The 14,940-nt window shown below is 38.4% G+C and overlaps 1 protein-coding gene across 1 annotated transcript; it reads left to right on the forward strand.

Moving 5' to 3' along the window:
• Positions 1–1,602: 1,602 nt before the first annotated feature.
• On the forward strand, positions 1,603–14,712 carry shisa9b (shisa family member 9b; the record flags this gene model as incomplete). The annotated part of the gene is made up of 4 exons (XM_080044528.1): positions 1,603–2,108; positions 3,948–4,054; positions 11,155–11,295; positions 14,330–14,712. 4 exons carry the CDS (start codon positions 1,603–1,605, stop codon positions 14,710–14,712), a joined length of 1,137 nt encoding a protein of 378 aa, XP_079900654.1.
• Between the last annotated feature and the right edge of the window lie 228 nt (positions 14,713–14,940).

Consider the following 14,940-nt stretch of genomic DNA (forward strand, 5'->3'; position numbering starts at 1 on the left):
GTGAGCCTCCTTTCACTAATCATAATTTTAGATAAAAAGGTTTCTCTAAAAATAAATTGCCAGCTCTTTGGCAGATCTGTGCTTGTCAAGGCCCCTTCATCATCTGTTACTGTTTGTAAATGATCAGTAATTATTAGCTGAGGGTGCCTGCCTGCTTCACATAGTCTGTTGCCTAAAAAATTAACACTAGAATAAATTGATCTGCATATGATCACAGTGAGAAGACAATTGTAAGGTTAATACAACTCTAGTTTAGATTCTAACATTTAGATGCAAAACAATTTTCAAGCACTAATACATTTAGACTATTGAACAAACAACATTTGAAGCCTGTGCTTAGTTGCACCAGTTGGTTTAGTATGTGTCATGCATACAAACCATGCTGATAAGCAAGCTGGGAGTACATTTAAATTCAGTCAGATAAACAAAGGTTTTTGAACATGATTGTTGCTATAATATTTTGCATCCACACAGCATGCTATCATAACTATGTATTTTGTGCTTATGTTTTGGATATTTTATTGGACTTTTCTAAAGAATTGCAGAGATGTATTCTCTACACAACTGTATCCGTGTTGGAGTGGATAAAACCATTTTCTTGGATATCACTTGTTTTACGACTGTGTGGGATAATTACAGAGGCCAGAAGATTTAAGCGCTAAAAGCTCTGTAGCATAATCTCATTGTGTTGACTTCTGGCGAGTGAAAACCTGTGAAGTTTATCTGTTCCCGTAGGAAACATAATTTGTTTGATATGATGCTGCTGTGTGTGAAATTAAAAAGAGCATTGATTTGAACAATATCCTTTTTAATTTCTGACACATTGTTTTTTTTAGATACTGTATCCAGTGTTGGTCAATGAGACATGTAGAGTTGCTGCAACATGAAAGGCTGGGGGGTTACAAAAATCATCAGAAATCATCTTCATATTAAATACGTTTTTGAGATATTTGTATAAGGAAATTTGGATGGGTAGACATAAACCACATTGTTGTCCACAAAGTGAAATTCAGAAGAAAATATGTTTTCAAAAGCTCAATCAGTAACTTTTAAATAGAGTGAGGAACTGTTTGTTCTGGTGCTTTTTTATTTATTTATTTTTTCACTGGACACAATAATAAATGGCTGTTAGGGTTGTAATTAGAGCTATTACGCACAGCTCTCGCTCTCTTTCCCATTGGCTCTCTCTCACACCGATTCACTCACTCATCGGGGTCTCTTCGTCTTTGCATTGTCTTTCTCCCTCTTCCCCTCTCTCTCTCTCTCTCTCTCTCTCTCTCTCTCTGTATGATACCGACTCTGTGGTGGTAAGCAGCCTGCTCACACCCTCCAGCACAGCCAGGTGCAGCACTTCAGTGACGCGTTCCCGCTACAACTGCTTACTATATTCTGCCCTTTTGAAAAAGCCTAAACTGTATTTCAAAATTCACCGATTTTTTTTCAAGGATAGAAAAGTTCAAGGGTGCACGGTGCCTTTACGCATGGAAGTTGGAATCAGCTTAATTACATTTACGCATGGCTGTCTCTCGTCTCTTCGGCAGATGCGTCCGGTCGTATGAGAGCTTGTCAGGGCGTCAGGAGTGGGGTAAAAAGTGAGCAACGATGCGGGGCACTGAACTGCTGCTCGGTTACTTTCTGGTGAAAGTTACGGTGTGCGACGCGGAGGGCGAACCGGGTCAGCACTACGACGAGTTCATGTTTGTGACCGGGAACGACTCAAAAGAAGGACAGAGCGAAGTGACGGAGAGCCCGCACATTGAGGACAAATGCCGCGGCTACTATGACGTGATGGGCCAGTGGGATCCGCCGTTCGTGTGCATGACGGGCAGCTACCTGTACTGCTGCGGCACCTGTGGCTTCAGGTTCTGCTGCGCGTTTAGAAGCTCCCGGCTGGACCAGACCACCTGTAAGAACTATGACACCCCGCCGTGGATGATGACAGGGAGACCCCCGCCCAAAGTGGATGTGGCTCAGGAAAGCGCCAAGGATAAAACCAACCTGATTGTGTATGTCATATGCGGGGTCGTGGCCATAATCGCACTGATTGGAATATTTACCAAGCTAGGTTTGGAAAAGACGCACCGTCCGCACAGAGAAAATATGTCAAGGTTTGTTGCACTTTTACAAATTTAGTAAAATTTTGTTCTGTAATTTTTTCGGTCAGCACACTAATTTGATCGGTTAATAAAAATAATGTTGTGCGCATTGACCCCTGCCATGCTCGCCTCTGTGAACAAACAAAAACAAATGTTATCAAAACCAAGTTACTAAGCAACAAGTTTTTTTTTAGATAAAACTTTGTAACACCTGGAGAAAGTTTTTTATTTTTTAATTCTTATTTTATTTAAAATATAACTCAGAAAGTGATGATGGTTAACACAGAAATAGTTCAATTCTAGTCCGGGCTTGGGAAGAGAAACATCTGTTTATTTTCAGCATGGTATTGAAACCCAGCACAAGGTCAGCTGTAATACTGTGTTGGTCATTGAAGGCATCAAACACTTTCAGATAACACACACACACACACACACACACACACACACACACACACACACACACACACACACACACACACACACACACACACACACACACACACACACACACACACACACACACACACACACACACACACACACAGGAGACTGAATTTGGGCTGAACAATCATGTCTGCACCGAGGAGGAACAGAGAGTTATCCTGTAGAAGTCCAGGCTGCTTTCCATGTTTCAATCATAGATAGTGGTTTCAATGAAGTAGATTCCATAGGAGGAGCATTCTATATAAACAATATTACTTGTTTTGTCACAGTATTCAACCTTTTGCAGTGGACTAGAAGTGCACTCAAGGTTTCCATTAGACGTATACTCTATCAACTCTGACGTCACTACTATTTGACTTTAGCTACAGGTGCGACACAGCACACGTGTTCATCCCTAACCACACCCTACAATGATGTAGTCAGTTATCAATACACAGTAAATTGTCCCAAATGTTGGGCGAGCATTACCATGGTATAGCCCGGTATTCATGTTAAAGGATGTTTTGACTTATTGTTAAGGCCCTGCAGTGGATATCAAGCTGTGGCTGCGCAATCATAAATCTACTTTGCCAACACCGTTCTCTAGTTCTGTCATAGTAGTACCTCCAAACTGCCATCACCAAAGAGTAGATACTCAGTGGTATGACCCAACCGTATACATTGCATTGTATATGCTCAAGCTCACCCTTTTGTCATCAGGGTTATGTCAAATTGGGGTTCTTCTAACGAAAGACTGTATTATGAACTTACTTTGTAAATATTACTGTGATGTCTTTTACTGTGACATCACAGTAATATTTACAAAGTAAGTTTTTTTTAACCCTATATTTCTCTTTCTGTGATGTCACGAGAAAGAGAAATATAGGGTTAAAAACACACTCTTTCTGCCTTTTCTCAGACTAGGATGAACTGATTTTTTTTTTTTTTGCACATTTATACTACATAGGATCTCAGAATTCAATACACCTTCATATTCAAACCGGTGAAGTAGGCCTTTAAGATGTTGAGTATGAGTGATTTGGGCATTTAGGATACGGAGAAAAAAAATTAAGAAAAAGAAACTGAAAAAGAAAGATACTTTTTCATTTGCATTATAGGAAATGTATAGGATCCAGTGTTTTTGAGTTTGACACAAGAGACCCCAGCGCCCTGTCTCCTACCAACAAACAAAGTTGTTTCTGTCTACCATGAAGTTTACTGACTTAACCGAAGCTTTAAACTTAGAGCTGATACAAATTATATTATTTATTATATTATATAATTTGATTTTGAAACAGACGTGGTTTACTTAGAAAAGACACAGTCAACAACTTTACTGTTAGTGAAAGCTGGAGTGCACTGCTGGCATGCGCTGAATCTGTATTGACTGAAATATGTCCTCCCTGAGACTGTTCTTCGTCTTTCCAGATCTCTTGCACATGTCATCCGCCATCCTGCCTCTGACCATATGGACGACATTGACCTTGGCCAGCACTATGAGAACATACAAGCCAGGGTCACGGTGAACAGTCCCTGTAAGTATTGCGACGTCAACAACACAAAGCACCTATAGCTACAAACCTTTGTACACATTAAAGCTGGGGTATATGATTTCTGATTGGTCAAACTTAACATGAGCTGACACTTTGACCAATCAGAGCGAGGCTCTGATTCTCTGTTCTTATTGGCTGTTTGGACTGTCCATTCACTTTGGCACGACTTTGTTGGTGTAGAGCGTGTCAGGGAGGGACCATAGGGGAGGGACCAAAGGGAACAAGTGGAGCGGTTGAGGTATTTGGATTCGAATCTCTATCCCAACTGTAATTTTCTCGCCAAATCCTCCACCTCTTTAACACGAGGCAGAAGTTTATTTAAACGCTGGGCTTCATACATCTGTTCACTATTTGCTGGTGCTAACTGCTTTCCCTGACCCAAATTGCATAAACACAACCAATTTCAATTGTTACGCAAGATTCAGAATATATAAACTTAAAACTGTGAACTAATATATATATTAATTGTCTATCCTGAATCAGCTGTAGAAATGGAAGTAGTGGAAGGAAAAAAAGGACACTCCACTCCTGCAGGCTGGTGAAGAAATTAGTCGTGCCCTCAGCGATCACTTAACATAAATACTGATTACCAATGACAGCCTCAGCTCTGTTTATTTGCCAATACTTACTATACACAATGGCCTCAAATGTATTAATTAATTATATTCCACTCTCATTCTCTCATTCATCAACACCAACGCCTAGACAAACAGATGGAAAAGTGCTCTTATGAACGCTAACCTATTGACTGCGTTGCGTCCTTACATTTGTAGGCTGGACAGTTTTGGCAAATTGCAAAAAAAAAAAATATATATGTTTTACAGTCACTGTCTGTATGGTTGAATTCATAAAAAGTAAATGCTAATTTATTTGATTCAACTGAGGATGGGCTGATAAGGTTACGTTATTGAATTTTTACTTTTAGGTAGATTTGTTTTGCAGGAGTGCAAGGAAGACAAGTATCAATCCTAATACACATTTACAAATAGCACTGACATTAGACAAACACATGTCCTGTAAAGGTTATAAACCAAGTAATCAATACAATTATAAATAAGTTTTAAAAATGTTTACAGAATAAAGGAAACCAGTAAGGAAAAGTGTCAATACTAAGAGATGCACTGATCATTCTTAATCCAGATGCTTCTAAAGATGTTTCATATGAGGCAAACAATATATACAGTTCACAACAAAGGGGAAAATGTTGTACACAGCTTTTTGAAAAAGAATAACGTGATACTATATGATTATTATTATATATATATAGGTTAAGAATATTTTCTATTTAATTCATATGTGACAACACTGAAGAAAAGAATGTTGTTGCTTTACTTTGTTGTCTGGTGACCTTGGTCATGAAAAATCAGATCACAGTGTGCCGGCTGCTGCATTTTACAGGGTTATATTTGATGGATTCTTTGTTACATGGTTGGCTACAGCACAGGGAGGGCAATTGTTTCCTTGACAGCACTCCTTGCAATTACAAGAGGTGAGGTGATATTTTTTGCCTCATAGATCTGAACTGTACTTGTCTTATCCAGCTGTGCTTTCAATTGGCAGGTGTGACTGTACCCCAGCTATAACAAGTTCTGTAAATTACGTATGGTGGCGCGAAGCAGTGATTCAAATGCTTCAGAAGGGGCCCTTTTTCACATATGTCAGTGTCAAAGATAACACAAATCTCTTAGACTGGGCTATGAGCTCCCTCTACTCAAGTCTACTCCAATAAAACAGATTTTGTGTGATGGGTTTCTTTGGCTACCAGTCTTATCATGTTCATGTCCTGCTGGCCATGTGTGTAAACGGGGCAATTGTGAAGTGTGGCCTCTTTTTAGTCCAGGCAGTAAGCCAGAGAGAACAAAGTCACTGCCAGCACTCCACTGGTGCATGAGAGTCCATTTCCTCACTGTCAGATAGAAATGTATCTCAGTGGCATAACCTCTGACAGCAGGTGAGCAATTGCTACCAATAGTAGAGTCTAGTATATATAGTTCTATTTTCTACCTGCCACACACTGTACACTGAACTACATACTAAAAAGCCTTGGATATCTTAAAGAGGACCTATGATGCTTTTTGACTTTTATGACCTATAAACGTTGTTATGATGATTCATAGTCATGCTTAACCATACTAAATTATCAAATAATGACTTACATGCATTTCGACGTATTCCCTGCTGACCGTCTGGGGTGTCTGTGCAGAGCATTAAACACTATTCTAGCCAGTCGAGAAGTCACGTCTTCAAAGCGGTCTACCCTTTCATAATTGGTGACGTCGCATAAAAATTGGTGATGTGACCACGCGGATGTTTCCATGTATGGTAATGCTGTCACTTCCCTGTTCGCGTCTGCCTCGCGCCCTTATAGGTCCATGCTCGCGCTTCCCGCCACTGAAAGTGTTTCGGAAGGAAGGTAACCAATCACAACGGAGTGGGGTTTGCAGGAGGGGGGGGGGAGGGTAGCGGAGATGGCCGATGCACAGGCGGAGGGAGCGGAGATTGCCGAAGCACACACACTCAAGTGTTGACAGGATGTGCTGGATCGCCAAAATAAGAGAAAGAGCTTCCCGAAAATCTACATAGTTTTTTGTGATGTGATTCGTGTCAGGTTGCTCTATAGCAGTGTAAAACAAGAAATTAAGACCAGAAAAGTAGTATAATAGGTCCTCTTTAAGGAGAAAATGACCAAAATGACAATGCAGAGTTTGAAAATACTGGTATGCACGCAATTTGTATTTTTTACACTCTTAATATTTTGTGAAAGTGGAAAGTGATATTGTTAGCCTACAAGCCAACTAGTTTTTCAACATTTCAATTAAGTGTTAATTAGTTTATTAGTTATCTGTCCCCTTATTTAAATGTCAGATCTTTATTAAGAAAACTAAACATTTGTATCACATATCATTATTGCTTTTTGTGTGGACAAATGTGTTGATTTACGAAAGCACGACCATCTTGAAATAATGTAACACCTGAGGTGAATAGATACATCTAGAGTTTTAATTAGCAAATTCCCTCTTTCTCTCCTTTTTATCTAGAGATACATCCAGCCTATACACATTGTAATTCAACTGATACAAGGGGGCTCTCGCCTTGAATGTATAATGATAGTGTGAGATAAAAAGCTTTATACACCATTCTGAATGCCATATATTGAAGCTAGGTGTATATCACACCTATCTCACAAAATTACAAAATCCTTTAGATTGGGCTGTTCCAGAGCTACAAGTTCTGCAATAACTATAGTGTAAGGGTTTTTGTTTTGTTTTAAATAAAGTTGAAGGATGGAAGTCATGGTTTTGTATGTCAAGGTTATATTAATAGAGATTAAACAGTATAATGCTTAATCAAAATGCAAATTAAAATGGATTAAAAATTATTAATTTTGGAGCTGTCATTAACGGTAACAGAGGTGCAGCCGTGGTTTGGTAAAGGTGGCACACATCATCATTTCCTCCTATTATTGTCTTATCTGTGTCAGAACTTGATCAGGCTGGATCAATATAATAAAGAGGGGTCAATACAGATTAATTTGTGTCCCTTCCTTTATGATATTGAAAACAGTAATGAATTCATCTTTTAAACTAATGCCCAACTTAAAGGTTCCGTAAGCGGAATGGTCAGTTTAGCTAACTTCCTGCAGCTTGCAGTCCTCTCCCTCGTCCCTACGTCACCACATTAATGCACTGCAGTCTTCAAGCAGCGAGTTATCTAGCATCATCTCAGATAAGTAAGTGTGATAAAACATGATAAAAACCATCAAAAAAGACATTGGGAAGGATTTTTACCTGCTCCGCCATTGTAGGCACATAAACATTCAACCATCTGTCGCTCTGCGCGTGCACCGGCAGTGAGACGGGTGCCGGTGTGTAGCGTTCTCTCTTGTGATTGGATCCCCGAAAAGTTTATTTGCCGATTACATGCAGAGCAGATGACTGAGAGATCGGCTTTATGAGACGCGCACACTATGTAAGTGATCACTGATTGAATAAAGAGCGATTTAACACTTATATTAACATAAATACATCGTTTACGGAACCTTTAATTAGGAACTCTGCAGTCCAATTACATCTATAATAATGGTATCACCCCAAAAGAAAGTATTTAATGTGCTTTAAACATACACATCGTTGTAGCATAGTTTGCAAAATGTAATTTAAATGTATTTCTGTCCACAAATGATTAAAATAAATACATTTACAATTAATAGGTAGATTAAGATTGAAGTCTGAATTGAAGTTTTGTCAAACATAAGTCTACATTTAACTTAGATGAACAGATATTTAGGAAGGATTTTCACATACATTATACATTTGTATTTGAAGTTAAGAGTTTCAGGAGTCTGACAGACGACAAGGTAATAACTGGGAGAGAATAGAATATATTCATCACCAACGTGAAAGTAGGCTGTCTGTAAATAAGAACGCCTTTCTCCTTGTACCATTTATTCCGGGGCATACAGCTCCCAAAATACTCTCTTAAATCTTTTATGAGTTCCAGTGAGGTGTCTTGTGTCTGGAGTGTTAACTTGCTTATTTCCCACAACAATCATGGAGTCTTTAACCTTAAGAATCGGCCTACTTTCTTCCAGTGACTGACATAAAAGTGGTGACTCCGACAACAGTACAAGCACAAAAAACACACAGTCAGACAAACATTAAAAAGGGAGATAAACAGGCACATCACAACTTTCTTTAAATTGAATTTGACATCTGCAAAATAGCAAAATTGCACCAGATGTTAACAACAGTGCTGTCCTCATTCATTAACTGCAGTTAAAATCTAATCCCATCATAGAGGATATTTCAGATACAGACAAGCAGACAGGCTAACATGTTTATTTCTATTTGTATATTAGGATACAACATGGCTAAAGCATTTAGTATGTGCATAGATAATTATTTTAATTATTTCCTTTGTATGGGTTCTGAGTGGCTTCAAGAGGATATCCTGACCTTGACTGAAGTATCCGTTAAGCAATTGTCAGGAGAGACCACTCAAATGCTATAGCTAACACAACTTGAGTGATTAGAATATAAAAATAGATGTCCATTATTCGATTAGCTTACTTTAAAGAAAACTGCATGGAACTAAATGTGATCCATGCGTTTCATTGTTTGTATTGATATTCGCATACCCAGGATTTCCTTAAAGCATATTGATCATGTAAATGTAAGGTATTCTATTGTACAGATAGCAGATAATCTAATTTGGCTTTTGGATGATACACGATCACATTTAATGAGAGCCTGTGTGCATGGCCCAGATACGATGAATTGTATGAAACTGAAACAGGTCAACGGGCCCAGAAAAGGAACCTGGCAAGGTTACACGGATAGAATTGATGCAGAGATTTATTTGAACATTTCTTGCGAATTTGGATATAAGTAAAGAAGTAAAGCAGTTAGTAAATAAGTCACAGGCTGTGATACAACAGGACATATAAAAACAATATAAAATGGTCAACTGCACAGAGATGTGACACACAGTAGCACCATTCATTTATTGCTACCTTAAATGACCTCAAAATGTGATCTTATACTTATTGCACCACCAACTTGTTGAGGTGTGGTGACGTGAAATAATTGATGTGAAGTTGTCCTCTGAATCTTTTCATGAGACGGCACTGATAATTTGAGACTTTCCAAATTAGCACTGTAATAAAGTTTCCTGCTGACCAGTAGGGAATAAGAGCCTAATTAACCTATTTTTTTTGCATTAATGATCTGTTTTCATTATAGACCAAGGCTATTGGACTCCCCACATTTTAAAGTCTGTAAACTTAACCATTCAAATCAGCAGTGACGAGCACAAGGCCTTTTTCTTCATATCCAGGTTATGCATGATGGACTTTGCACAATGACAACAATCATTTTGGATTTTTTGTCAAGCTTTAATGGTGTAACTTACTAAGGAATAATCAAAATTATCTGTTTCAAGTATGCTCTCTACACATGTTAGCTGAACTGAAGATACAACACACATACATATAACATGAGGAACACCAATGCATTCAAATTGCTGTATGTTCCTCCATCCTCCAATTTCAAGGAGTAGAAGACATTCTGGACATCCGTTTGTTCTGTCATGCCAGTGGGCAAGGGGCCAGTCTATTTGCTGGGCACCCTTTAATTTAGCAGATGTGTACTGTAGGATTAGTACAGTTTTAAAAAGGGCAGTCATGACTCTGGGTCCCTTGGAATGTCTACATAAGGAAAAGTGATACTACCAGGTTAGAGAAACAGCTATTATATCAAGCTAATGTGTATCGTGGGGGTTAGACATACATTGACAGTCACTTGAGGAGAAAACACCAGGTTCAATCAAAAACATCAAAAATAAATGTAGGGAGGTGTTCTTATTTAAGTTGACACCAGATGGCGCTTGTTTGATTTTTGTGTGTTCTTGCCCCTATTATTTTCTTTGAATCGATTTGTTGTTTGGTTCATGTGGATAATGGGATGTTTATGTAGCATTGTTACGCTGCCATTAGACTTTAGATGATACAATTTGTGAAGTTGTTGACACATACAGTATGTTGCTGGTCATCTAGCTAGCTACAATTACAGTCACCTTACTGTATATACCAGGGCTACCTGACCTAATATTATGTACTGAGCCTATATACAAAAAGGATAGATCTGTGCATTTTTTTTTGTTTCAATACAACTATACTGTCATCTTTTGTGTTAGAAGATATATTTTATTTTGGGATTATCTCATAACAGAAACTTTTGTTTTCTACTTTCCTAAAGCTGTGTGGTTATTGAAACAAATGAAAGACCTGCAGGCAGCCATTATCAGACCGCCCCTTTTCTCCTTTCTTTCACCATTTCTCATAAAGACTAGATCACTCAACCACAATGCAGAGCATTGTATTTGAGGCTGAGGGACAGAGAGCGAGGATTTAGGTCCTCTAAACATCGGGTTACATAATCGCATCTATTAGCTAGAGCAAATGCTGTATACACATTTGAACATATAAGAACACATTAGTCTAATCAGTAATATAAGACTATCTGCAAACACCAGAGACAATGTCTGAATTTCTGCATTAAAAACATATACATTTTCCCTTTTAGATGGAAACCAAATAAACAACATGGCTCAAGCATCGTCTGTGATAATGCAGCCTTACCCAGTTGTGGGACAGATCACCAGCCCTTACGAACAACAGTCGCCTGTCAACGATCTCAACAAGTATGCCACACTCAAGGCTGTGGGTAAGAAGTTGTTTACAATGAGCCGTAATGATGAGAAAGCAGTTGGTGTTCATCATGGGATCTGATTAGGTAGCACATTACATTGTCTATAAATAAAACCAGCATAATGAATCAGAGATTCTCTGCATCATATAATTGTCAGGTTTAACCAAGAGAACAGGACACAAGATAATCTGTACTCTGAGTATGCATGAGGCAGAAATGCATCTGAAATGCTTAATAAAATGTTCTATAAAATCCCAGTCAAATGAAATGTAATCAATTTGATTTAACAAACTGTGAAAAGTAAAGAATATACAGAATATGAAAAATGTGGCTAATTTGTTGTAAAAAAATATAATTGTTTTAACTACGTTTTTTAAATGTTCTGATAGCTGCAGATATTACTGAACTCCACTGCCGTCTGTCTTTGTAGTGTAGCATGGAAATGTTGTAAGACACAAGGCTTTGACAGTCTTTGTGATATTTCTTTAAATACAGCAAGGATCTTTTTTAAATAACACATGCTGATTAAACATGATGCCTTGCACTTAAAAACGTTATTTTTCTTTAATTAGGAACCTAGTTTGTCTCCATCAAAATCCCTGGCTTAGAACAAATCCTTGTCAGTTAATCCATACTCGATCAATGCCAACAGAGAGAGAAACTGAACGTTTATTTATAGAAGTAAGATTGTTGTTCTTCTCATGAGCTAATTTTGGAAAGGCCGCAGCCAGAGCCTGGACAAAAAGCATTTGAAGCAAGAAATAATAGAATATACAAAAATAGTACCACTCAGAAAGATGGTTCCATCTGATTTTTCAACCTAAGTCTTGAAAAGACTACCCCTGTTATCTACATTATGGAAATATTATGTGTTAAATTATGTATGATTCCATCAAGTGTTATATCATATTAAAATAATGATTACATTTGATGTAACGTTGACATCTATTTGTTACATTGATGTGGAGCACATATGGTCAAAGAAAACCAATTCTGGCAATGGATGGAACATCTGCTCATGCATACTCAATATTTGTATTTGAAATAATTGATCTGCTTTCATATTGATTTTTCTGTAGCAAACATATACAAAAAAACATACAAACCATATCTGTAGCGTTCCAAAGAACAAATGGTCTGAATTCGTGCTCGAGCTATTAGAAAAAAGAAATTGGAGAAATATGCAGAATCAAAGAGTGGAGAGTGAAGGTATTTGTGGATCTGCATTTGATGATATTTAGAAAAAGTGAAACGCAAGTCTTTTTATAGATTATTATTTAATCAATTAGGTGTGTTTGACAGACCTGGCCCGTTGAAGAGATTACAGCCACCAGCATGTGTGTAATCCTCCTCCCCCCACACACACGCACACAGCTAACTCTTTGCTATTCACACAAGCAGCTCAAGCGTCTCTACTGCTATTCCACTGAAGTGTCGTCAAAGAAACTGATCATTGGGGAAAACAAAAATAGAGGAAATCTTAATGAGGCAGGGGACAGGAAACAATCAGGAGCAATCAAAACACAAATGAGTTGGGGCGAGGTGATGAAATGTAACTTTACTGTACATTGTGAGGCATGTGAGCCTCTGTGCTTCAAATGTGTTTGTTCATCTAGCAGCATTGATGTGGGTTTTACTGAAGTAGCTTCTGTCAGGGATAAGCTGCTCATCACAACATCTTGTTTACTGTGTACCATCACATGTGATCTGGGACATAGACACACAAGGATATCTAATAAGACATTTCATTAAAAAAGTATGAAACATTAGCAGGAAATCCCAGAGGCTAATACTGGAGCTTGGGGTCCTCTGGCTTAATTAGTGCTCAGGTAAATACCATTTCCATACTTGGTCCACACCTGATTGGACACATACAATCACTGAGGTTGTTGTGAGCAAATTACAGCATTTATGGCAAGACAAATTCAAGTAATTCTGTGTAGGGGTCAATTGTCAACATCCAAGTAGTACTAAAATAATTTTACATACAAGAGTGTCAGCAATAATTGAGTGGAGTTGCACCGTAATTATAAACTTACCACTCACACAATTTGTATGCATCTTTTAATTGGCACAAATGTAATTTCACATAAGGCCTGACAGGAAAACATAATGTGAAACTTCGTATTTTGGATTGTTCTAACTCGTCGTAATAGGTTGCGTGAAGCAATCACAATTAAAGACCTATTTCTCCGGTGGGAATATGAAGGTGTATTGAACTCTGAAATCCTATGAAGTATAAATCTGCAAACATTGTAGAAATCGGTTCATCTTAGCCTGAGAAAAAGGCAGAAAGAGTGTTTAATGGTCTCACTGTCTAACCCTACATTTTACTAGTGTGACATCATGCATGGTAAAATGTAGGGTTAGGATTAACAGGACAGCTGGGCCAAAGGAAGACTGAGGGAAGACTGAGGGAAGAAAAACCTCATTCATTATATTATAATAGTGATGTTATAATGATAGAACGCCGGTTCTTTATGGGTGAAGTATTCCTTTAAGTACACACTAATAGCATTCTTCACTGCAATACTGTGCATCAAGGGAGTAAATTCCATTGGGCATGGGGAAGAAAATGTCATCTTATCACATGTCAATGAGTGGTGCGACCAGTCCTTTTGAAAACAAATTTCCCCTGGGTTTCGCCTCTTCGGCTACATACAGGCTTACATACTTGTTTGAGGAGGTTGTTAGTGCTAAATGCAACCTGAAATTAATACCTGCAGACGCTACCCAGGGATGCTGAAGTGCTTCCTCTTCCTTTGAATGTTTATTGGGATAAAAAGCATTTCACACAATACATTGTTTGTTTTTACATTATTATTCTCCTAAAAGAATGCTTGAATAAAATATAAATTAAAGACAACACAGTAAAAGACAGAGTTCCACACATACATACATAAACATTATGCTGAAGCCAAACCTACACCATTGCTATGCATTACAATTATGACCATCAATTCATGCTTTGCACTCTGTTCTGCACTCTGAACACAATCGTTCATGAAGGGGAAAATTAACTATGTTTTTTTTAATCTGTATTTTTAAGCAGAGAAAGCTAATGAAAGCTTCTTCAGCAACCGGCAACAACTGATCGAGATGACCACCATGGGCTGCCTTCCCATGGAAGTTGTGGATATGGAACCTGAGCCGAGCAATCCTTATAGCCCACCCAGGAAGCCATCTGCAAAGCAGAATGGAAATAAGTACAGGAGCCCCAAGAGCCACAGCTCCCAGTCAATATCCTATGGCTCCCACATTGCTGCCAGTCCAGGGATGCTAAGAACCTGGGAAAGCAGGGACACATTGGGACTCCGACAGAGCTATGGCCCAAAGAAACTCTGCATCATAGAGAATGAGATACACACCACTCGCTACATGCCTCCACAACCATACTTTGTCACTAACAGCAAGACAGAAGTGACAGTATGAGGGACATCAAGCTTTAAAAGGAGACTGCGTGTAAGACAAACAATAACTGCTGTTTTGGGTGGTGTTGAAAGAAATGGATTAATATGTGCAGTTGAGCATGTAACGGGCGGTACTGAAGACACCACTGGTAGGTAAAGTGTACTTTGACAGGAGTCATTGTCAATCACTGTGCTTCAGGTAGGCATCAAGTCATGCAATCTAATTGCTAAAACAAAACACAAAATGTGC

The sequence above is a fragment of the Ammodytes marinus genome, assembly GCF_949987685.1.
Source record: "Ammodytes marinus genome assembly, chromosome: 16".
In the NCBI taxonomy this organism is placed as follows: domain Eukaryota; kingdom Metazoa; phylum Chordata; class Actinopteri; order Uranoscopiformes; family Ammodytidae; genus Ammodytes; species Ammodytes marinus.